The following is a 26,121-nucleotide window of genomic DNA, read 5'->3' on the forward strand; positions in this document are numbered from 1 at the left end:
AAAGCAGAACTGTGAATAGCTGAAGCCAGGCTGATGCATGTCTGCCTAACCACCATCTTGGATTCAGATGTTTCGCTAAAGGTACACTTGAAATGGGCATATAGTAGCCGCCCAGGCATTTTCTGTCATGGGCATTTTTTGTCATGGTGGGATGCATATGCCATTTTTAGGAAAGCTAAAATGTATGAAATTTGGCTACATTGTCTTTGGACATGGAGGGGGTAAACAAGAGGCAGGCAAATGCACATTGTTTCGTACGTGGCAAAGTAAGGGTGAGAATGAGCCATACAAAGGAAATATTGTGAATCCCCTGTGAATAGAATTTCAAGGAGCTTTCAGAAATGGTCATACAGCCTCCCTTAAGCCTCTGTGGAAAGATTGTAAAGTTGCACACAGTAAGGGTAAAGGCATGGGGGTAACAACACACATTGTTCCCTTTTAAGCTAGCCTCCCTTGGCAGAACTGCATAGAACATGCCAGAACATAATTACCTTCTCTGTTTATTAATGGCAAGTTTCATGACGATCCATCTTGGAGAGGCAAAGCTCTAAAGGGATTAAATCAAAAACATTTCCCATAGTGAAATTTTATAACCACAAAAAGGATTGATATCAGAATTGAACGAGAGGTTGGCAGGTAGGTGACCTTGCTAGGAGGATGGCCAAGTTCCAGACCCAGTAACCAATGTCCATTTAGTGTTATGTTTACACTAGCCAATGTGCATGGCCCTGCAGATAGGGTCACTGTACCTGGGACTGGGTATGGGTAAAGACCAACCCTGAGGACAGTGCCCTCTGGGCACAACCATATGCCCTGCCCATTGGCGCTGATCCTATTTTTCCTGGGCACAGTAATCCTACAAACAGTGACCAATGACCATAAACATAAGTTATGTCCAGAGGCCACTTGTCATATAGGCACAACAAATATCTACAGGTCTGATAGTTCACACATAGTTTTTGAATATTCACAGAGGAGATTTTTAGGAATACATGATTTTTATTATTCTTTGCACTAATCAGCAAGACACAATATAAAATAATACACCTAAAGTTTCAGGGAACCATACTGAAAAATAAAAACATAAACACAAACTACACATTACTCTAAAATAAGGTCTCACACCGCATATGATGCAAGATAACATCAAGCAATACCCAGCCCGGAAGAACATAACCAGCTGGAGAAGCAGAACGAATATCCACCACCGGAAACATGCCAACCAACCTGTGCACTAAATCAACAGGCTCAAAACGTATTGTGTGCAAACAGAAAAGAAAAACTGAGAACCCAGCCACAGATCCCCCAAAGGACATACACCTTAGGCCACACTTGTGTGTTGGCCCAGCACCTGAAAGCAGGGACTAAAATATAACATCCAAAGTTGTTCATACCCTAAAAAGAAAACATATTTTAAATTTCGGCTCAATCGGCCAAGGGTATTTTGCTGCCCCAAGGGAAGGCCGTTCCTTCCTCAGGTCAGCAAAAGATATATAGGGAACATTTGGGCGGGTGTTGTGCGCCTTGATTCAATACTGGATTCTTTTTACATCTATTTTTCAGAGCTATACCCTGTGACAATGAAACCTCAGAAGCGTGGCTCTGGTCCCCACATCGGTTCATGGAAAATCTAAACTGAGCATATGTCTTGGAACTGCAATCTAGAAGAGTCTCAAGGGGAGTCCTGTGGTGAGAACATGATATGGTGCAACCAATTCGTCACATGGATTAACTTGCACTAGCCGGTACAAGTGTACTCAGTGATATGCTGAATCTGAAAACGCTTCTGGTCGCAGCGGCAAAACAAAGTAATGGAAATTTGAATATAGTCAGGGTGCCTTAGCTTGTCCAGTGGAGGCTATGAGGGAGGCGGGGGGTATAAAACATTTCCAAATTAATTCCCACAGGGAAATGATGTTGATTTGCAGTGCAAAAACTGATATCAATCCTGGACATTAGGTGGGCAGTTAGGTTCACTGGAGCATGCTTTGCAGGCATGGCTTTGTATTACAAGCTTTGGGCATGGGTTGCAACCATGCTAAGGAAACCTAGTGGCACAGCAGAACGTCTGTGTTGAGCTTTATTCTTATCTTGTGGTCCAACTGAAAACAGCCTAAACATATCATAAACATTCTTTTTTCAAGACCTCTATTCTATGTGAATTTAATGCACGAAGGAGCACATTATGATTGCCTTCCATACCATACCTGGGATTTTCTGCATTGATTTGGCTATGCTTGGCAGCCATAACGCCCATTAAACTAAATTTGTTTTACATGACAGTCTTTGGCAAGCATGATCACAGTTTGAGAGGGCACATTAAGAGCTGATATGGGTAAGCTGATCCTTAGATACTTTGAACAAGACACATGCAGATCTGTGGGCAATACACATGCTATGCATGGGAAGCGGCCTTATGGTGCGGCTTGACGTCTGTCTTGATTCTTTCACAATGCCCTACACCAAGGTGAAGGGGCTCCAAAGCTCGTTGAGAGGTCTGTTCCTCTAGCCCTCCATCCTCCATCCTCCAATCTCTGCCCAGTCCGACTTGATTGAGGGTCAGCTTTGCTCCGTGGTTTACGCTTCGGGCTGGGTGGCCGGTCGGTGGAGCTGACTAAGTGGGGAGGAGTGGCTTTGCTAAGAGGAACTAGACTGTGGTCTTTGTTGCTTGTTCGAATGTAACAGCCTGGGGTCTGTTTAGTTGGGAGAGGCAGAATGAGAGGGGAGGGCTGATCTATTTGATGGTGCTATTTGCTGCTGTCACACAACAGAGAGGCAACTGTCATAGCTTTCAAACCTTTATTCACACTAGTGGTGTTACTAATATTAACCTTGGTAGCCTAGAGGGCTCAGCAAGCAGACCTCCTTGGTGATTTGGTGTGAGTTTTCATGTATAATGTATGCAAGAGACACCTGTTAAGAGAAGAGGGGCCACACCAGTCTCATGTTAGACTCTTAGCAGTCTCACAGAAGCCCTCTTGTTTAGGTTGGCTTCTGCTTTGCCTCTAATATACCTTTACTGTTAACTCCTGATGCTCCCCACCACAAGCAAAAGACTCTGCGTCACTTACTTTTGATCCTGTATATACCTGTTAATGTTATCTGTTAGTATACCACCCAGCAGCCCACTCCTCACAGCAAGGTACACATTGGATACCTTAAGTACCGCCTGGGTTTTAATTGCTCCAGGCTGTGAATAATAACTTTGTTATTTTGTTTAATAGCATAATTGTCATGCATGTAATAGCAAAAGATAGAGTTTAACACAGCTACCACTAACTGGTCCGTTGTCTGGCTGGTTGGTAAGGAGTGTAGAGGAGCAGAAAGGAGCAGTGTCAAAATAAGATCAAATATTACTTTAAGGAACAAACCCAGTAAACACAAGAGGGGTGGTTGCCATAGAAAATCAGCTAAAGTTGTACCAGAGCTTATTTGAAGAGGCATACGGCAATTCTCAATAAAATGGGCTTTACAGAGCTACAGCAGTGTGGATCAGGGGACGAACCAGGTACTGCCGCACAAAGCTGTAGCAGAAAACCCAGGAGATTCGGGTGTTTTAGGGTCGAGCAAAGACCTGTTCATACAACCAATGACTTGTAACAAGGGGAATATGCTCTCAAATGTTCAACTGCTGGACACATTGCAGGAACCAGCAATTGCAGCATCTTTAGGGAGTACAGTGTTGGCCTGGATAGAGTGAACGATACAAATACTCACCTTAACATGGGAGGTTCTACCGATGAACCAGGGTGTGCATCAACCAATCTAACATTGAAGGTGCTGTATTGGAAAAAGGTAAACACCAAATGTCTCTTGGGAGTGTGCAATTCACCGAGCAAAGAACCGTCTTAGAGGTCAATTGATCGATTAGATGAAGAGCACTGTCTGGGAAATGAAGTATCAGACAAGACTATGTCATCAGTTGTGTCAGTAACTAGTCAGTCTCTGATTATCTCAGAGGCAATGGATACTGTGTTCGAAGAGCATCAACAACCGTTTGTCTCAGATTGTGTTACAGGGAAATATATCAATGAGTGAATTGCCTGGCCAGGTTGAAATTAGAGTAAAAAAGGGACCCTTGATGACTTTTACCCCTATCTAAGAATTAAGAGAAGCAATTCAGTATCCACTGGTACATATTTCTGAAGTTTTCAGCAGTTCAACAAATCCCCATAGGGGCAGTCAATACGAGCATATTGACCTGGAGCTCCTCGCCATTCTGAAAGTCGCCAGAGTGCTGTAGTCCCAGCCAAGGAGCTGTTCTGGAGGGTATTTGTGGTCAACAATTACAATGATTTAGATGCGAGCATCAGCAGTGGAAGACACTCTCGTGGATATCAAGAACTTACTTGCCATGAAGACTGTCAAATCCAAGGAACAGTCTACCCTCAAAGTATGTCGGGAGGCTATTGATAAACTGGCTTCACGTTTTTTATTTACACATGACTGCCTGCAGCACCCAACAGGATTGTGGTCAGTGGCAGCATTGGAATCAAGCCACTCTTCTGATGATTTTATGGACAAAGGCATAAGTATTAGGCGTCCGCATGAGCCAAAAGATGATGTAACTCCTCCCTGTGAGGAAGCTCTCGGAGCTCTGGTACAGCACACAAGGGTCCCCCTCCCCTCGTTCACAGGGTGTTAAAAGCATGCACACCAAAGTGGGCGCAATGGTGAATAACTTGTCAGATTCCACATCACAGGCTCCTTATGTGGTACACCAGGCTGCTGGCGGCCATGAGCCTCATCAGCCCTCGCAGAATTACAAAGGCAATATGAAGGGCCTAATGGAAGGGTGGGGACAATTGAATCTGATATGCACATTTAAAGGATTAATGCATGTCAATAAAAACTCTTACAGGAGATATTGTCCTTGGGGTCAGTGATATCTCATTTAAGACCTTTTCCTCAATTCGTATCGTCTCGGATTGCAGGCAAAATCAGAGAATTGGTTTCAATGATCCATACAAAAGTACGTGTGTTATACAATGCAGAGACATGATGGCCAAGATGGGTATAGAGATCTTCCTGTACACAAAGGCCAAGATATGCCGATGCCATGACACATAGTACGACCTGCTCTTGTTTGATGATGGCCCTAAATCTTACATGGAGAAAGTTCCTGGAGCCCCTGGGGTGTGGTGACGAGTTCCATAACCCACGACTAATTGACATGGCACCCAAAAGCTAGAACATTCATTTAATAATAGAAAATAGGCTCTAGAAATTTCCAAGGGGTCCAAATACCCAGTATATGGGTGCATAAGACAATTTATTCTGGGATGTCTCTAGTTGAGGCGGTAGGAGTTGTGTCCATTGCCCTTAAGATGATCCCTTGGAATGTTGCAAGACTTAAAGATAAAGCCATTGATGCAGAGTGCGTCACCTATATTGCTGGCTATGATATTGTATCTCTGCAAGAGACCTTGGCTGAGAAGGTATATTCTATAAAGGATTTTGTAGGTTTTGCTACAAATACAAAACGAATGGGGAAGGGCGTGGCGATATTGTAACCTTGGTCAGGAAGTCTCTCCCATTTGTGATTGAAAGAGTTGAGAGTGGAATGGAGCTGAGATACTTGGAAGAATGGATTGGAAGAGCTCTTGGAGCAAACTGCATATACCAATATTATGCTAATGGGGGACTTCGATGTCAAACTTTGCTCGATGAGCAGTATTGGCAAAGATAGGCTATTGTTTGAGGTACATTGTGGAATCCCATTGAGGAATCAATTAAATGATAAGTATGATGTGAGAGGTAAGGCATTGGAACAGCTGATGAATGAGTTTTCCATGGTGGAATTAAATGTCAGATGTTTCGGTGATTACACGCTGATTACATTCCAACAGGGGATGAGCACTTCAATAATTGATTATTGCTTGCTGGACTTCTATATGTACTCAATGGTGCTACATGTTAGTGATAATTTTCCTCGTATTTTGGAGATGAATTACCCTACATGGTTTCTAGAGCAGACGCTGATTTACAAACCCACAAGGGTTGGGACATGAACAAATGGGCAATATTATCGCACCTCCAAATATTGGTGATATTGTTGATGATTTGAAATTTGCTCAACAAAACAATAGATTGTTATGAACTGCTAGCTAAAGTAATCCACCAGGAATGTATGAATTTTTGTAATAGTTAACACTAAGTTACCTATAAAAAGGGTTAAGAGTGCACAATGGTATGATCAAGAGTGTAGATGAATGAAAGGGGAGATATATAATGCAGCCGAGGATGATGGACTGAACGCAGGTCAGCTATGTTCACTAAATTAGACTATACAAAAATGCTGCTTCGGAAATAGGGAGCATTTGTTATGAAGCAATGGGAACAGATGGACAAGGCTGTGTTATTAAAAGACTGCACGCTTTTTTGGAGATTGGTAGCTAGGAGAATTGAACTGCCTAACAAACAAGATGAGGGTGTGATTTACCCAGATAGATGGTTAAACTATTTCCCAAAAATCATTTACGACCCTGATAGGGCAGAAAAGTCTATAGATGTAGATTGTAGAATTAGTGACATTGCTTTCTCTAAGAAAGAAATACTTGCATGCATCAAGGCTCTCCCTAACGGGAAAGCAGCTTGCCTGGAGGGTTTTGAGGTTAGATTGTTCAAAATGGTTCCCAAACTGGTGCGCATCCATTTGGAAAGGTTTTCTAATGCTATCAGTTGGTCTGGGTTAATCCCAAATTCCCGCTAAAGCACCATAATAGTCCCAATGTTTTAAAAGGGCTGTATTAATGATCTGCATTGCTACCGTCCCATTTCTCTCCTAGACACAGCGAGCATGATTCTTAATATGTGACTGAAAATTAAACTGGAGGAGTAGGTGCGCTCAAATAATATTTTGCAAGCCACACAATCAGGGTTCAGGAAGTGGTTTTCGACCATTGATCATTGTTTTATTCTAAATACACCAATTGAAAAATACTGCTCTGTCAGAGGGGGTAGGTTGTATGCAGCCTTTCAGGACGTTGACAAAGCATATAATTCAGTCGATAGGGAGGCCATGTGGCACAAGATGAAAGCCCCGAAGGTCCCTTTGGGATAACTACAACTCATGACAAGATGTTACATGAACACTCATGCATTAGTTTGGTGTCCCAAAGAAGGGGGTTTCACAGCTGACTTCCTCACAAACAGAGGGCTTAGTCAAGGATGCTTTATAGCTCCTCTTTCATTGATATTATTTTTAGCACATTTGAGTCTGATAACTAGTGTGTTTAAAGTATGACCCCCCCAGTAGTGGGAAAAGGTCTGTAGGATTCTTATTGCATGCAGATGATACAGCTTGTATTGATTTAACCCCCAGTGGACTGCAGCAAAGTCTTAATTATACAGAGAATTATTTCAGAGACAATAACCTAAGCTGAATATGAATAACACGAAAATCATGGTTTTCCAGAGTGTTAGAAACAATCATTCATAGTTATTAAATGGTGTGTAAATCGAGGCTGTGGACACTTTCTGTTCTTTAGGGTTATTATTTGCAAATAATTTGAAATGGAAAAAAAAAACATTTAGATATGGTAGCTGAGGAAACCCAGACAAGGATGGGGGGCCTTTTAAGATTGTATTATATGTTTGGTGGTTGCATTTTAAATAAATGTTTAAATGTTTACAAAATTAATTGGGGACTGTGCTTTTACATGGAAGCGAGATTTGGGGGTACTCAAAATGCTCTAAACTTGCTGTTATACAGCATCACATCTTTAAAACGTTAACAGGACTCCCACTGAGCACCCCAAACATTCCTTCTCTCCTGGAATTGGGGGTCCCAAAATTTGAAACACAGGCAAGTATCAGATTTTGGTTGTTTTTTTATAAAGACTCAAATGCGAGAGTTTGAGAACCCTAACATTCAAAATGCACTATTGTAAATTGTAAATTCCCCTGCACGCATTGTTTACGCTTGGTATAATGAGGGCTGTAAATCATTCAATAAGTGGGGATTTGCAGATATGCATATAGTGAGGCAAACTAGTTACACATACTTAAGATCTTTGTTAAAGCAAAGAGCTCTGCGTTGGTCAGGATGAAGATAGGAGAGCGGCATGCAGCCTGGGATCGCTGGGGCTGTATGACGCTCTTAGGGTGGATAAGGTGATAGGGGGTGAAGTGTGAAACATTATGTCCCCGACTGTCCAAGAATAGTTTGATGACCCACTCAAATATGCTCTCCTTAAATGCTCGTACTCAATGGGGCGGAGGAGAAACAACTAATGCCTGCTTCAGTGATAGGCTGTCCCGTAACTGCATTTCATCAGGAATAATATCAGGCACAGTGGGGAGGTAATGCAGTATATTATGAATTGCAATAATTCAGATTTTATTCATAATTTGTACAAATACGTTAGGGTTGCATTCATTCGTCAAGCAAGATACATTACATTTTAGGTTTTGGATTGATTTTATGTAGCTTTTATAAATGTATCTACGTATGGTCGGGATTATTGTTCAATCAATGTTTTATCAATTGTTGTTGGGTGGTGTCTGGAACTGTTTTTGTATTTTATTTTTAATGTGTGTTTTATTTATTGTTAATGGAGAAATCCGGATGTAACAATATTACATTAAAAATGATGTATGATAATGTTTTTAGTAATTCTTTCTAATGTTTGCTTGCACCTTAAAATAGTTCCACTTTTCTTTATTATTTATATATCACAGACCACAGACCGGATTTTGCTTTGATGTTTTGATTTAAGTTATTATTACTCATCCCACGGGTACTAATTTTTGCTGACACACCTTGCTCTGAATCAGATTGACTTGATCACAGCCGACCATTTTGCTGTGTTGGTGAAATGTTCTTGCAGTGCTAATCCTATGAGAGTGGAGTGGAGTGGAGAGATCTAATGGATTGCACTTTTAAGAATCATTACAGAGTGACATAGATGCACTATTCAGCCCCAAGTTACATTATATCACATTACACATCGCAAGTCTGTGAATCCTCAGATTGGAGAAGTACCATTGTCTTACTGCTACGTATATTATTATTTATGTCTTGAAAACAATTGCAAGTGTAACAAAGGGAGGTAAAATACCCTGCCCATGTTCACATATTTTGTAGCTGGTGCATTCAGAGGTTCGGATGCCAACACCTGGTGTTGCCCATTGCACATCTAATGTTGATCAGCTACATTGATTCACAGCTCTAACATGTACATTTATCCAATACTACCCATTCTTTTTTCTCACAGTGGTGGAAGACCAAGAGTGCACAGACCCTGGAGGCCCACTGAATGGATATAGAAAAGTGGTTGAAGACAGCGGGCTGAGTAGTGGTCGTTTTGCAAAAACCGGCACAGTGGTGATGTTCTTCTGCAACAATTCATACATCCTCAGTGGAGACAGTCATAGAACGTGCCTTGCAGAGGGCACCTGGTCTGGAAAACAGCCCATCTGCACCAAAGGTAACTGGGTGCCTTGCCTTTGAGGTCATCCACATGATCATATACACATTTTGGGTATTTTCTCTTAGAAAGCATTAGAAATTAGTAATTGTCTTGAACCCATGCACATCCAAGGAGCATCTATGGAAGGTCTCGTAAAACGCTATAACGGTATTGTAATTGGGTCACTCTTCTTGACTTATTGCAAATGAGACTCTTCTAGCATCTGGGAGTTGGGAGCAACTTAGCTGCCTTGCACGTCACTGTCAAGTTATGGCCTCACCAAATGAATTAAAGAACTCAGAACAGTCTGTGATCAACCAAAGGGCATATCTATGTGTCCTTTGAAAGAGCCTAAGCCAGTCTGTAAGTCACAGGAGAAGTTGGTTGCCCACAGCGGCAAGCTCCTTTTCAGGTTCTCTAATATGCAACAAGATCAAGTCATGAAATCATCTGCCTTAAGTTTGCTAAGAAATGCTTTGAAGGCCGGGCATGTTAACACTTTGTTATGGAGGATATTCCAAATCGGGTCCTTCCTTAGCAGGTTTGTACCAATTGGCTCCAAACAACTACAATCTTGGAGGCCTTTAATACAAGAGCTCGCTGGTCTCCCCCCGCAGGGTAGAAGTATCCTACACCAAAATGAAATTTCAAGACAGCCCAAATTCTTTGAGACGAAAGCTGGCTTGTGCAAAATGTTCCCAACCCAGTGATTTATCTGATATTGCCATGCTACTGACTTTGACCAACCCGTCTACCACTATTTTCATTTTCCTATTGGACAATACTACTGTGTGCAGCTCCCCAGAACCCCACAGGTGAACCTACTCTGTACTTTGTATGCAAGAAAATAGACTTGCATGCTAAATTGAACTCTCTGGTAAAGTTTAGATAGATTTGCAGAATAAGCCCGGTGGACAGACTGTGAGAGGGCACCTGACTCTTGTGAATGGGGTAAGACGCTAATGTCTAACCAAACTCTATCAAGGTAGCATGACTGAGCAGTAAAGCCTTGACTTAGGAGAGTGTGAGCGTGGTGAAAGTGTCAATTAAACACACATAGAACACTCTTAATAATAGAAGTTAAGCAGAATGTCTATAAATACATTTGTATTTACTTAGGCCTTGGATAACTATCAACTAAACTCGACAGGTTTGAAAATCACCAAATACTGCCTATATCTATACATTCAATGTTGAGGTGCTCTGGCTGAATAGCACCAATACTTCACCTTTGAACACAGTAAAATCAAAAATATTACACTCTAGTGTTGCAAAGTATGTGAAGAAAATACAAGGTAAGTACTAAAACAGTTTGAGAAGTATTATGTAAATAGAAAGGAGTTAAAATACAATGAACAGCCTTATAGGTGTAATGCATTGGACTTTAAAAGTCCTTTCCTTGCTAGAAGAGAAGTGACCCAGTTCCCTTATAGTCACAAGTCCCAATAAAACCCTTTTCAGGAGGCTAGGAGTCTTTACAGTAGTTTGAAAAAGTGTTTGCACAGCCAACAGGCAGTTAGTAAGTGTTTTTAGAGCAAAGAACAATGCAAGGAAAGTTCTTAGCAGGCGGTCTTCCAATCCAACCACCCCTTAAGGGAACCCCAGGGGAGGTTCTGTGATCAGAACTGCAAAGATCGGGGACAAGCAACAGAGAGTGAAAGTAAGGCCTTTACACTCTTTAAGCTGTATGGAGTTGGGGGTGTGGAAACAGGTATGTTAACTCACCCACTGTACTTTGATTTGCTCTCAGATCACTTCAGAGGCACCTGGAATCACTGGTGCCCTGTGATTTGTGTTTTGGTTCCATTGTAGGGGGTTTTGAGGTTACTGGAGCAGAGGTCACTTTTGGCGCTGGGATTTAGGTCTAGCTAGTTGGCTGTTCCCAGCTCTGAAGAGCAGATCCTGGCAATGGATAGCTGGACGACCCTGGTACGATGAATGATCAACATGTTGTCAACAACCTCAGAGGACCATCAGGATACGATGCAGGTCGAAATCAGTGATGGCCACTGTGATCAAACGGCATAAGTTGACTCTCCTGGCAGAAACAAAGAATCTGGTCCTTCAATGCCCCTCTACATGCTGGGGAGCTGGATTTACAGGGGAGGCTTCATGTTTAATAATTTGAAGACCTGCAGAGTGCCAAGTCTGACCTTGAAACGATGAACATTGCAGTGAGGTAGCCTACAAGGAAGCTGGTCAGTCCATAGGATGGTTCCAGGACACTTCCAAGGGCAGGATCCTCAAGTTGTTCCCAATGGTCCAGGGGGTCAAAGAACTGATCAAGGCCTCTGGAGATCCGAAAAGGAGAAGGGCTCTGCCGGGATGATTGAAGAAGATAATGCTGGATGGCTGCAATGACAAGTTCTGGGTCTTTAGTGGTATGCTCCTCTTCGAACAGGTCTTGGTTCCAATGGCAATCTGAAGAATTTCTGCAGGAGCCCTCCTTTTATGCTGGATTTCAGCTCAAATTTCCCAAAGCCCACCAGTGGTAAGGATCTGCACCATCAAACTGACAAGGACTGTGCAATAATCGGCATCCACCAGCCAGCCCAGTAACGGAAACCTTTGGCCAGGATGTGGTCTGGATTAAGACAGCCCCATCCCCCACATCAGGCCATAAACACATACCGCCGCTTTGCCAGGAAAAGGTGAGGCTTTGCCCAGGAAGGAGCTTACCGTATATGGCAAATCTGGCCCTGAGAGGGCAGGAATAAGGCCAAAATGCAAAATGACCAAAGGACAGTAATCCCAATCTCATGGCATGGCCATTTTAGATTATATGGTACTCTGAAAAGCATTATGCAGTAAAATGCAAATGTGCACGCAGGAATTAAGAAAAAGGTCAGAAAATATCCCCTGCCACCGGCCCCTCTTGGGCACATCATGCAAGTAACCATAAAATTACAAAATATCCCTACTGCACCCCACTGTAACGTTTGTGTGCATTGTAAAATAAACAAGGAATTCCACATTGGAGGATAGAGTTCCCCTTCACTGCTAGACCTAGGAACTGCTCAGAGCCCCCAAAACAGATGATCATAGCAAGGTAAGTGGAGAAAAAGGCTTCACCTACCTTCAAAAGTCAGGACAGGTTCAAAACAGCAAAAACGTTGCAGGGTTCCATAGATGTATATAGCAGAAAAGCAGCAAACAGAAAACATCGTCCCTAGAAGGTAACAGTTCCTTGGGGTATTTTATGTGAGGCTGGGAAACAAAGCAGTGTCTAAAAAGCTCTGCTTCCCATTCAGCATATTCAAAAATGAAGAGCACGTGATAGTGTTCATTTCTTTGCACCTGATCCTTCTCGTTGTTCGCATGTATTACTGGAAATGGATTTCTTACTGTACACGTGCTCCACATACTTGTGTGTATGATTGAGTGGGTATGTACTTGTGTACATCCTTGCAAGAGTGTACTTGCAGTGCCAAATTACCCATTAGGCCAAGTAGGCACCGGCCTATGGGCCCCACTCCTTTTAGGGGCCCCACGAGTGCTTAATTTGGATTTTGTATGTGTGCCCAGTGCCCCGGGGCTCCTTTGCAGTTGCAATATGAAGAAATGATCAACTTGGAAGCTAACGGCTAAACCTTTATGTAAGGGACTGATCAATCAAAAGAGGGTCGTCTCTGACTTTGTATTTTACATTTTTCGGGGGGGCCCAAAATGTTGACTTGCTAGGGGCCTCCAGAGGGTTTAATCCGGCACCGTCTAGATGGCGTGAAAGTGCGTGAATTTGTGAACACATTATGCATGCATCAATGCATATATTGTAAGAAGGATCTTCACAGATGGCCTCGTGACCTAATGTTACCCTTTGTCACTTTGCACGTTTAGCAATTGAGAATTAAAGTGCTGCTTTGCTCTTTGGGACTAGATGCACACTACATAAATACCCCAATATAATAATATCAGGAGTGTCCCACTCTACAGCGAATTCAGCACCCCTTACATAAATACGTCTAAAATGATGCAGTAGCCATTTTGAATACTCTCGTGCATTGCATTGCCTCAAGCAAGGGACATTTTGTGGTCTTCTCAACCCTTTCGCCCCAGTAAATCTAAAAGAGGGTTGGCAGTGCCAAGTGATATGAAGTGTGTGCGCTGTTTATTGAAATGGGAAATGGATGACTAGTAACACGTTTTTCATTACTTTCCAGCCTGCAAGGAGCCGAAAATCTCAGATCTGGTGAGGCAGAAAGTACTCCCCCTGCAGGTCCAATCAAGGTGAGAACTTGCGTTGTAGACACACCACCACACACTTAGACTTTAGTTGTCAAGAAAGTCACAACTGTCCCTGAAACCAAAAAAGTATATACTATAACATCATGTTATGTTTTTTTTTTTTAAATATGAACACCCACTGCTCCAACAAGGCAATTCTTGACACATCGTGGGACACCACAAGTAGATGGGCATCAGGGGACACCTCTTTGCTGCTAGAACATCAAATCTGGGTCGAGTGTAAAGATGAGAGACACCAAAATGCCACTTTGCCAGGGGCTGCACAGCTGTTGCACCCTCCTGTTCTCATACAGCCAGAGGTGGGCCAGAGTATAGTACCAGCAGGAGATAACTTGATAGTCCATTGCCTCTAAAAAGCCAATATGGCCGAGGATGTTTGTCACAGTGAGGAGGCAACTACATCTTCCAGCTTGAACATTGCACCCGGGGTTTATGGTTATTTTTTCAAATGGCATTTTTTTTCGAATACCATTATGTCGAAAACATTTCGCAGAAAAAAAATATTGCAAATGTCTTTTTTCTTTTAAATGGGGGGGTTACCCCCAAATCCCCGTTTTTTTAAACACTTTTTTGACTTTCAAAACCCCAAAAAAACATATTAAATAAAAAAGAATACATTCCCCCAAAAGAAGTTTGACAAAATGTTTTCGAGATAATTGCATTTCAAAAAAATGCATTCGAAAAAATGACCAGATACCTGCTCCCGGTGCTGTGGGTGTAGTTCTAAACGGCTTAAATAATTTTTAAAAAAGCGGTCTGCAAAAGGAGGACTGTATCCCAAGTGTAGCAATGAATAAAGATAAACATTTAAAGGAACTGAGGGAACTCCCAAACATAGTGAATTGATCAGTGGTTACATTTTCTGAAATGACCATTGCTCCAATTTGATCATATGCATAATTCTTACCTAAATGCCAAGATTTTGTCGGGGGGAAATTCTGCCGGGGTCGGCCGGGCCGTCCGCAGACCTCCGGGCAGGGAGGCCCCAACTCCTCCCGTATATCCCAGGCGAGATAGAGTATGAGACACACACAAGGAGCAAGGTGACTCTGCTGTTTATTTAGGCAAAACGGCAGGGATGGGTCAAGGATCGTACGCGTCCGTCCTGACACACACACAATCATGGGGCTCGCAGGCCCTTTTTACTGCATTATGACGCGCTACTTGCGTCACTTCAGAAAGTTAACAAAAAACCTATCGCCACTCTTAATTGGTTGCTCGAGTGGTAGGGTTAGTATAGTACACATATAGAGAATGATATTAGTGGACAAGGTGTAGTCAGGTGGTATATCTGGGTTGTCCCTACAATTAGATACATAAGAATTGTTACATGAAGACTCCTGAGGATTGGCTAGTATTACTGACGTCTGAGATAAGAGCCCCATGTTCTGATTGGTGAATCCGTGAGCTTCCCAGCCTGGGACCACCGTTGTTCCCAGCTCTCGGTGTACCTATGTTTGCAACAATGTTTCAATATGGGTACGTGCAGACAATGTGAGGATTTATTCATAGGTGGAAGGCTGACCGCTCCCACTGTAGCAGATGTCCATTGAGCCTTTCAAGTGTATCGGCCTGTGTCTCGTAGTGAGGGACCCAGCCGCCTTTTCTCTCCTGGGTTTTGGCATCTCGTCAGGTTCGGCTTGGTCACGTGGGGAGGGACCGTGAAAGAGGCAGAATTCTGCACAATTAATATTGTTTTTCCTACTGCGCGTCTGGTTTAATTTGTCGGCGTGCCTTTATCGTTGAGGCGCGGAGTGCGAGGTTGCAACATCGTGCCTTTGATGATTTGTTCTTGGATGTGGGTTTGCAACATTGCGACCTTGGCTGGTTGCTCCACCGGGTTCTTTCTGCAGGATCAGCAACCTGACTCTTGCTTTGTTAATGTCCACGGGAGCTCTTGTTTGAGGCCTACTCGGGCCTGGTGCTTAAGTAGTCTGTTTGGTGCATAGGTGCTTTAGGTTATAGTAGCATATATTTCCATGACCAGTATCGTGTTTCCATTATACCTCTCATGGTGGTAACGTGTTTCAAGAGAAGCGTGAGCAAGCGTTATAGATGAGTTCATGATGCGTCTTGCGTTTCTGCATTCTGAAAGCCTATGTAAAAATAATAAAGATGCACGTCCGTGAATATGCCTGTCGCCTACGTCAGAACACTGAGTATGTTCTTCGTGTAGATTGGTGTGGAAATGTTAAGTGTGTATATTTGTACAGATGTGCTTCCCGTTGTCTAGGTCGTCATGGCATCTCTAACGACGTGTGGTTTTTAGTCTAGCTGATCCGAGCCGCGGGTGTCGGCATGGCCAGTGCGGGCTGCTGGGCAGGCAGGTGGACACATCCGTATGTTCCTGTACCAGGGTACCTGGTCGTCTGGTAAATGGACAAACTCTTCTCGCGGCGGGTGTCTGGGCCGTGACCCTCTAGGCCAAGCGCGAGAGGTGAAGGACGGGAGCCTGGTCTTCCATTCTCCCACTTCAGTCCCCCCTCTGGTCGACTTGTCGACCACAAACATATCCTTCTCGTTATCTCCTCTTACCCTCCATATCTTAGTTATCCCTCCGAGATGTCCATAATGGTTTACATGATCTTCAAATGACCAATACATGTATTCACATGTTCCTCCAGGAGTACAGTATACCCATCTTCCTATGTAGCTCCTGGGGTTCCTTGGGTTCTCGATCTTCACTGATGGTGGGTCTAGATGATTGGTGATGATTTGGGTGCGCAACTTCTCCCTTTCTTGTATTATCACACCTGTATGCTGGCCGTCATCTGCTGGCATTAAGGGGTGCATTCCCACCATTTCCAGCAACTCGTCAGTCGTGCGTGCCTTCCGGGCCTTCCAAAATCTAATTATGATCAGGGTAGCTCCAGCCAAAATAGTACACCCCACTAGTATTTTCAGTCCATCTGACAGCCAAGATGGCATCCATGACCATAATAGTGAAAACCAGCTCTTATCCTTGTCTACACCGTTACTTTCGTCCATCATTTTGGAGTGCATCTGGGCCAATTGTGAAACTGCTTCTGTCAGTGTACCATTGTCAGCATCGTTGGCAGGTATGAACGTGCAGCAAGATTGTCCTATCTTTGCACAAACTCCTCCTTCCATTGCTGTGAGAAGGTCCAATACATATCTGTTCTGGAGTGCTACCATCCTTACAGCTCGCAGCTCCTCTTTAATTGCGTTGAACCCATTTACTGTTGAATTGATGGTCATCATTAGTTCCCATCTGGTTATTTGGAGCCATTTTGCGTTTGCGTATGCCTGCAGTCCCGGATGTATTATTGAGGAGAAGAACATTGCTGCTCTGCTGAATAGTCTGTGTTCTGGCGGTATTGATGTTAGTTCCGTTTCCGACCTTCCCCACAGGTAATTTCCTGTCAGTGGCTCTCCTTGTCTTTTTCTCCTATTTAGGACAGTATCATTGCTGTTGGTCCTGTTCTCTTGCTCCTTCTGAAGTGGTGCAGATCTCTTTCTTCTCCTATCCCCTTCATCCATTTTAGGAAATTTCGCCACATCGACATGCTTCTTAGGTACCACTAGTGATGGTACATTGACGTGTACCATTGTGCACACACCATTCCACAGGGGAGGCAGTGTATGATATGCCTTTTCTCCACAGGCCCAATAATGGTCCATTATTACTGCTGTTCCCGCTCCCCCCTCAGGTAACTCCATCACGCTTGCACAATTGGTGTTATATCCTACGTCCACCTCTCCTTTATGCTGGTAGCATATTTTGGGCGCAGTCAATGGTAATATAGTTATTGGGTCTTCATCTTCTTCTACCCACGTGAGCATTGGTACATACTTGATCCACGTCGTCCAACATCGATGATTGTGTGTCTCGATAGTTGAGATAGTTTCTTTTGTTACCATGTTGCTGCCAATCACTCCTATCTCCCAGCTGTTGCCCAGATACACCTTTCCTGTTATCGTCAGTAACGGCCTCTCCCAGCATCCTTGTTTACCCGGAACTTCAGTGGCGTACCAATCACATGGTAGATACTGCAGTGTTACCTTCTTTGTTTCTCCTTTTGCAGGGCCACTTGTTATGTACCTGAATGCTTCAGCATGTAAACTGGTCTTATGATAACTCAGATAGGTCTTGAGGAAGTTGTTTTCATATGGGTATGAGTCTCTTGTTTTCCATGTCATGTGCACTACTGTTCCTTGAAATCTTCCTTTCGTTTGGAACAGGGTCAAATATATTATGCACTGTGCTGTTTTTTCATCTATTTCTGTGGCAACAAATGTTCGTGAAGCGCTCATGGCGTATGGTATTAATGAGCAAACGTAACAGCTATCCTCAGTTGTCTGCTTACCAATGCGGGTCATGTGCTGGTACCATATGTTGTTTGTGACGTGTGCTGAATCTTGTACATAATTATCAATACCTTTATTGTCTGAGTATGTGCTGCGTTTAACTCTATTTTGCTTGGGTGCAAAATTACTATTACCACCTGACGTAACACCTGTTGCAGCAGGGAACGGGGGTATATTAGGTTTGGGTGCAGCAATAAAATCAATAGCATAGCTGTACTGCCAGACAGAGGCAGCCAAGAACCCGGTGATCATAAAAATCCCTATTATTTTTATTACATATGCTAATCTCACCGGCATTTTGCTCTTACCTTGCTGCAGTCCTGGCAGCGTATTCTTGCGACGTTAAAGTTGCCCGCCTAAAAATTCTCAAAAGTGCTCGTTATTAAATGTTAGTTTTGTTTCCTTTAAGCTCTCCCTATCAAGTAGTCATTCAGTGCCCAGGCAAAGAGCTGTTCCCACGCTACTCTAAGTGATCGGTCTCTTAGGACCGGCAAGTACGGGCGGAGGTGGGGCATGGAATATTCTATGGCCAGGAGGAAGGCTGTGTAGTAGACACGTACCCTTCTCCTTTTTAGGTATGTTGGCCTTTTTATTTCGTGTACAAATTGGTGTGACAATTCTTCTGGGTAGTTATCGTCTGGGAGTACCATCTACGCCTGTACACTGAACTTGTTAATTAGCTTTTTCTTAACAATACAATATTACGCAGTCCCTGTATGTGCGAGAGAAAAAAAAAGAACATTCACGTGTTTACATGTGTATTGGTGCAAGCAATGTCCTTCGGTTTTAGTTACAACTGTACTTGGCAGTCAATGGGGGGGGTTTGCGCTCAGATGGCGGAAGTATTTTTACTCTTTGAGCGTGTGACCATGGGGTGGGCAGTATGGGGATCACCCCCTTCTTCGTCAGTTATCGTCTCCGAGGGAACAATTGGGTCGTTGTCTGTGGTGGAACTTTCTTCCGCTGTCGGGGATGTTGTTGCTGTTCTTCCAATGGACCTGTCGTTGGCGCTGGGGCGGGTCTGCAGTTTGTAAATCTTTACGTCATGTAGGTGGTTCCAGGCACGCTTATCCTTTAGTTTTACTGCTCTTGTTGATACGTCCTCTACCAGATGGGGGCCAGTGAACCTCTTCTCGTTCCACTTTCTATTGAAATTGCGAAGTAGCACGTGGTCACCTTTGGCAAGTTTGCACAAGTTCTCCTTTCCCAATTCTGTACTTGCGCCTTTTTCTTGATTGCTGGTAGACCCGCCCCGTGTGCGCTCGAGCTGTTGAGACACAAATACGACACTAGTAATCAAAGAAGACACATATTGATACATTTCATCACCTAACACACTCGCTGAACTTTCGTGGTCGGTGAATGCCCTTGACGTTGGGGTTAGGGGAAGGCGCATTTGACGTCCAGTAACCACTTCGTGGGGGGTGAGGTGGTGGTCGGACCCTGGCCTATTTCTAAGTTCAAATAAAGCTAACAGAAGGCAATACAACCAACTTTTCTTTGTTGTTTGTTGTATTTTTGCAATTGCCTCCTTCAATAAGCCATTCAGGCGTTCACATACGCCATTAGCCTGTGGGTGGTATGCACATGCAAATTTGTGTTTAATGTTCAGCAGGGATGTGATATGTTGGAACATTTCGTTTGCGAAATGTGGGCCGTTGTCTGATCTTAACACCTCGCACACTCCCCACCTGGGGAAGACCTCCCTTACTATGAATTTGGCTGCTCTAAACGCATCAGGGTGTGAACAGGGCCCTGCTTCAATCCACCTAGAAAATGGGCATACTACTACAATCATATACCTATTACCTTGACATATGTTGATCATATCAACATAGTCAATGTGAAGGTGCCGAAAAGGTCCTTCTGGCCGGGGTATGGTACCTCTTATCACTTTTAAAGTATGACCGGCCGTAAACTGTTGACATGTGAGGCAATTGCTGATAAAATTTGACACATGAGAGTTTAACTCAGGACAAAACCAATCTTCTCTAATTCGTGCTGCGATTATTTCCTTGCCTGTATGGGCAGGGTGATGTAATTGGCTCAGGGCGGTATTTAACAGTGCCAACGGTATTACAACTTTCCCCGTGCCACCCTGGCGCCATAGTGCGTCGGTTGGGGACATTGTACATCCTCTTTTTACCCATATTTCTTTTTCGGCCATTGGTGCAGCCGCTTGTAGTTCCATAATCTGTGTGGCTGGGAGATGGGTGTACCCTTCTTTTATTAACATCTCCCTAGCTATTCCCCTCCCTCTCCCTCTCTGTGAGTCTGTGGGGTTCCATATCTCACCAAAGTATGCAGCATATTTCGCATGTGCGTCTGCTGCTGCATTCCCTTTTGAGACATGGTCTTCACCATTGGTGTGTGCGGTGCATTTTACTAGGGCTAGCTCTTGGGGGTCGTTTATTACTTCAATTAATTCAGCCAACAAGAGGGCATGTTTCACTGGAGTGCCGTCAGCTCTCCTAAACCCTCTTCTCCTCCATTTTGTTAGCCCTGAGTGGACAGTGGATGTAACATATGCACTGTCGGAATATATTGTTACACGTTTGTTAAAACTTTCTTTCAGTGCCAATATTAGTGCAACTAGTTCAGCGGCTTGAGCAGAGTAATGCTGTGGTAACTGTACACATTTCATAGCCACACACACCGGAGCCTCCATCATTTTTACCACTGCTGCCCCAGTCCTTCGTATCCCATCTCCTTGATCAATAGTTGATGACCCATCAATAAACAAAAGCTCACCTCCCTCTAGTGCGTTTTCTTCAACTTTTCTAGTACATGAGTACATTTTAGTTATTTGGGTGCAGTCGTGGGCGTAATCTCCCTCTTCAATTACTTCTGCTAGGAACCTTGCAGGGTTAACAGTGCTACATCTAACAATCGCTAGTTCAGCCCTAGACAAAATGATCTCATAACCTGATGCCCTTTGTGTCGTTAGTGTGGACTTGGGTTTATTCAATATTGCAAATAATGCATGTTCCACAAACAGTGTAGTTGGACACCCCATAGTTATTGCTGATGCTTTTTCTACTGCAAAGGCAGCTGCAGCGAGACCTTGTTCACAAGGGAAGTGGCCTAACATCACAGGGTCTAAGTGTCCGCTGTAAAATGCTACTGGTTTATATCCCATGCTCGTTTTTTGTGCCAATACTGCCTTCATCACTGCTGAGTCGCAATGTGAAAATATAAAAAAGCGTCGCTCATAGTCTGGGGATGCCAGTACTGGAGCAGTTGATATCGCGTCTTTCAATTCGTCAAATGCCTCCCTCATTTCCATAGTCCATCCCAACTTTTTCTCCCCTTTATTTGCTTCCTTCAAACCCTCAAGCAGGGGTCCTATGTATGAGCTGTAATCAAATACCCATGCTCTACAGTAGTTGCACAGCCCCAGAAATTGCTGCAGTTCTCTCACAGTCTGTGGCACGGGAGTGCTTGAGATGGCCTGTGCTCTTTGTGGTGCAATCCTTCTTCCATGTTGGGATATCAGTTGGCCAATGTAAAGTACCTGTTCCTGACAGTATTGTATCTTTTCCATGTCTACCTTGTACCCCTTTTCAGCCAATATTGTCAACATCTTTAAGGAGTCCTCTCTACATTTACTTTCGTTTGTACTGCAAATTATTATGTCATCCACATACTGTAACACTGTGCTTTCCACCTCAACGTTACCCAAATCCATCTGTATTACTCTATTGAAAATTGAGGGTGATTCACAATACCCCTGTGGTAATCTGGTATGTTTCCACTTTGTATTTCGGTAAGTGAAGCTTGTCAAATCTTGTGAGTCTGGGTGTAATGGTATTGAGAAAAAAGCATTTTTAAGGTCAATCACTGTAAATCGTGATGCTTCTGCTGGAATGCCACACAATATTGTGGCCGGGTTTGCTGTTACTGGATACTCTGCTTCTACTATGTTGTTCAAGGGTCTGAGGTCCTGTATGAAGCGCCAAGACCCCCCTTTAGCCTTGCGCACCGGGTACACAGCTGTGTTACATGGTGATTCTGAGGGGACCAATATGCCATTGTTTATAAGGGCCGTTATGGTTTCATATATGCCTTCATCTGCCTCTTTTGACAATGGGTACTGTTTCACTCTTGGTAGTATGGCACCTTTTTTCAATTTTATCCTTACACCCCCTATGCTTTTTATGCATCCCACGTCATAAGGGCTAATAGTCCATAATGATTTGGGCACCTTTGACATATCCTCCTTAAAAAACGGGACTGGGGTGCCTGCGGGTGCCTCAAGTGCCATTGCAATTTTCTGTGCTACTTGTTTGTGAGCCACTCTTAGCCATATTTCTACACTCATCATGAACACCATTTCATCTTCTTCCTTTTCTTCTGAGAACAGCTCTTCATCTGACACCTGGGTCAGCCTACATCCTTCTGCTAGTGCTATCACCGCCCTCCATGCTCTCCCTTCTTTATCTTGGCCGTGCACAGCAACATAATCAGCTGTTGCAATAATGCTCTCAATGTCCATTACAAACACCTTCCCTTCCAGTTCATTAACTGGTGTTTCTGGTCGGAACAGATAGGCTGCTGGCCTCCTCCATATTTTCCCTTCTATCCCTGGCATCCATGCAAATGCCATGTCTGTGCCATACTGGAATAGCTCGCCATCTACTGGCTCCGCCCTAATCGCTGTCTGTCCACAGTATGCTTGTAAAATCTGTCGTGCTGCGAGCATGTTAATCCCTGGAGTAGAGCAAATTATGCCATCCTCTGTAAAGGAGATCGTCATATTCAACCTGTTCATTATGTCTCTCCCCAGTATATTTACTGGTGAGGCACTATAATACAAAAGTGGAACTGACAGATCATAATCTCCAATAGATAAGGGAACGTTATCAGTAAATGGAACCAACCCTTTAGCCCCAGAAAATCCTTGGGTGTTCATGGCTTCGCCTGACATCTTAAATTTACCTTCCCTTATGCAAGACCGGGTTGCCCCGGTGTCAACAAGAAATGATAATTTTTTGTCACCTATCGTTACCTCTATGCGTGGTTCCTCCGCACTATTAGGTGTTACTGACAGGATGGGACACACCAAGGCCGTCTGTGGGCTGGCCTATTGGGGGTACAATGATTGGCCATTCCCTGTGTAAGGGTTGTGTCCCAACACCGTCACCCTACCCAATTGCGTTTGTTGAGCTTGGGGTGGTGGTTGTATTAACGCTACTTGTTGTTGTGGCGGTGGCAGTTGCTGTGTTATTTGTTGTTGTGGCAGTGAATAGGTTTGTGGCTGTTGTGTTGTTTGTTGTTGTGGGTCACTCCCTTTTTGTGACATCTGCTGTTGTTGTATGCCCTGCTGTTCTTGTGAGGTCCTAGGTTGTGCTTGTTCATTCCATGCTGGTGTTCCTGGCCTGACCCTACATGTACGTGACATGTGTCCTAATAGTCCGCAGCTCCAACACACGGGTGGTTCCCTGCTTTGCCATGGGAAGCTCCCTGTGTTGTCCTGGTATACGGGTTGCCCTGTGGGGTAGTAATTTCTAAGTCCCCCAGCCTGTTGTTGGGTATTATATCCGTATCCTCTCCCCCTCATAAACCCTCCTCTCCCTCTGTTATAACTATAATACCCAGTTCCTTGCATTGGGTACCCTCCTCCCATGTTTGGTGCGTGTAATTGCAGAGGCGGTACTTGCTGTATTACACCTTGTGGAGGCGCTATTTGGGCGGGATCTTGTGCAGCCACTACTTGCGTTGGGCTTTGGGCCATTGGTGTGGGCGTAGTTATTAGTGCCCCTTCCATTGTGTATTTAGTAAGTTTTTTCTGTACTAGTTTGGCCTCTTCTGTTTTCCTATCCTCTTCCTTTTGTTTCATTTTTCCTTGCCATGTCCTGCAGTGATGTACTATAGTCAGTTGTATTTCTGGCCATGGTTTTGCTTCCATCCCCACTACTTTCTTTAGTTGTTTCTGAACCCCTTCTGGGAGCCCTTGTACTAGTATATGATAAAATATGGCTGGTGTTTTGTCCCATTGTTCTCTAGTTTCCATGCGCCACTTCTCTTGAATATCCTGGATATAATCAACAGGGTCCTCATTTTCACCCATCTTACGGGAAGTAATGGCTCCTATGTCTGATGTGTCTGGGTACTGCACTCTCAGTGCCTGCCATAGCGCATGTCTACAGTTTGCAAATGGTGCCCCATCATGCGATGTGTTTGTTATTGTTACCCCATGGAATCCCGCTCTTTTCCAAATGTCATCCGCTCTATCCCCTAATATTGATATTAACAGGCCCTTCACATCTCCTACTGCTAGTTTCTGTCCTGCGGTGTGTTTTTCCATTTCATATATCCACTTACCCGCACCTCCACTTAGTGATGGGAGCCTACATTTTATATTTTCTTTATCCGTATGTTTCCAAGGTACATACTGTGGTCTAACCCCTCCTCTCTCCAACAGTGGCATTAAATTCTGTCTCGTGTCACCCTTTACGCTCCATAATATTGAGTCTTCACACCCCTCCTCTTCCCCTGTTTCCTTTACTACTTCAAATTCATCCTTACTACCTCTGCTCCTACCTCCCTCTTCTGCCTTTCCCTTTTTTTCGTCAGTTCCTGTGTTCAATATGGGTATGTCTATTTGTCTGTCTTGCCTGCGACTAGGGAGGTCCCTAAGCCGACATGCATAAGGTGTAATTTCGTTCATGAAGGGCGCGAGCTTTATTCTGTGCAGTGAGCGTGCGGTAGTTGAACATGTATGGTGTGACGTGGGAGGGCGTGATGGAGATGTGGGTGGTGTGGTTTCATGGGTTTGTGTTTCCCCTATTCTTTTCACTCCCTCCTTACTTCTCTCCAGCTCCTCCCATCTTCTACTCATCCAGGGCGAATCTATGTTTGTCCTAGTGAGGTATAGCTTATCTAAGCTTTCCCTTTCACTCTTTCTTCCATCCTTCTCCACTCCTTCTTCCTCCTCACTGCAAAAGTCATTCATAAATGGCACCCCCCACTCTGCCTTTTTTCCTTTTATTGTTACTGTTTTTAAGTCTATTAAGTCTCTTTCTCCCCTTTCGTTGTTACCAACTGTTCCCCCTAGTGCTGATGTTGTTGCTACCTCTCTACTTTTATATACATCTCCCCATCTTTCACTCTCCCTACTCCTCCCTTCTCTTCCCCCTTCACTTCTCTCCTCCATTTCCCTACTATTTTCCTCCCTTTTTCTTTTCAATTCCTCCATTACTTCGTTGCTCATCTGTTCCAATATTCTTTCATCCTCTTTCTTCCTTTCCCATTTCACCCTTTCTCTTTCTACTATGCTCTCTATTACCTTCCCCTCTTCATATTTCTTAGCTGTCTCTGATAGTACCCTCCTTCTCCATATTTCCATTTCCTTTTCCTTTTCTTCTTCTTCCTTCTTCTTCTCCCTCAGCACTACTCTTGATACCCTATCTGCTGCTGCTTTTACCCTTTCAGCTTCTCTCTTTTGCTCCTCATTTCGTTCTCTTAATTTTTCCAATTCGTTCTTACCTTCTTTCCTTTTCCTCACTCTCTCTCTTTCCTCCCTCTCAAGTTGTTTGATCAATTCATTCTGCTCATCCCTTAGTTTTGCTAATTTTTCCTCCAAAATCTCTTCCTTCTGCCATAGTAGCTCCTCTCCCCTCATTTCACTCTCTCTGGCACTATCCTCGTCTGTTCTCCTTACCGCCTCCCTTTCTTCTCCAGTTAGTGAACCTCGTAATTTCAATAATATCTGTGCAGCTACCCACTCATCGTTTCCTATCTCTACAGTCTGCTCTTCTCCAATCCTTTCTCCCCCCATTGGTATCTTCCTATGAGCCACATATGGTGGAGGGCTGTATGCCGGGTTCGAGTATCCTTCAGCCGCCCTGAACTGTCCTTCTATTTCTCCTAATTCTCTTAAAGGGTACAACCCTCCTCCCTCTGTTTTCACTCCCGGTGTTATGGGTGTCTCATTGTTCCGTTCCTTTTTTATGTCGTTTGATTTATCAATCTTTTCTCCTCCCTGTCCTCCGTTCCCCGTATTCTTTGTGCTTTCGCACCCCTTTTCCCCATCCGTTCCTTCTTTCTTAATCTCCTTTTCTTCCGGTGCTTCCCCCATAGTGAACATTCCATTTGGTCCTGGTCGGGACCCCTGGAACATCCTCCATAAGTT

General features: G+C 43.8%; 1 protein-coding gene across 2 annotated transcripts in view; it reads left to right on the forward strand.

Annotated features, from left to right (window-relative positions):
• The window catches only part of PAMR1 (peptidase domain containing associated with muscle regeneration 1), a 443,694-nt gene that overhangs the window by 317,645 nt on the left and 99,928 nt on the right, over window positions 1-26,121 (forward strand). For both annotated transcript variants that reach the window (XM_069623360.1, XM_069623361.1), the window contains 2 exons: window positions 9,219-9,431; window positions 13,574-13,640. In XM_069623360.1, the coding sequence (XP_069479461.1) occupies window positions 9,219-9,431; window positions 13,574-13,640 (280 nt within the window). The remainder of the gene's footprint in view (window positions 1-9,218; window positions 9,432-13,573; window positions 13,641-26,121) is intronic.

This window comes from Ambystoma mexicanum, chromosome 11 (assembly GCF_040938575.1).
Source record: "Ambystoma mexicanum isolate Mex_15411 chromosome 11, UKY_AmexF1_1, whole genome shotgun sequence".
Taxonomy (NCBI): Eukaryota; Metazoa; Chordata; class Amphibia; order Caudata; family Ambystomatidae; genus Ambystoma; species Ambystoma mexicanum.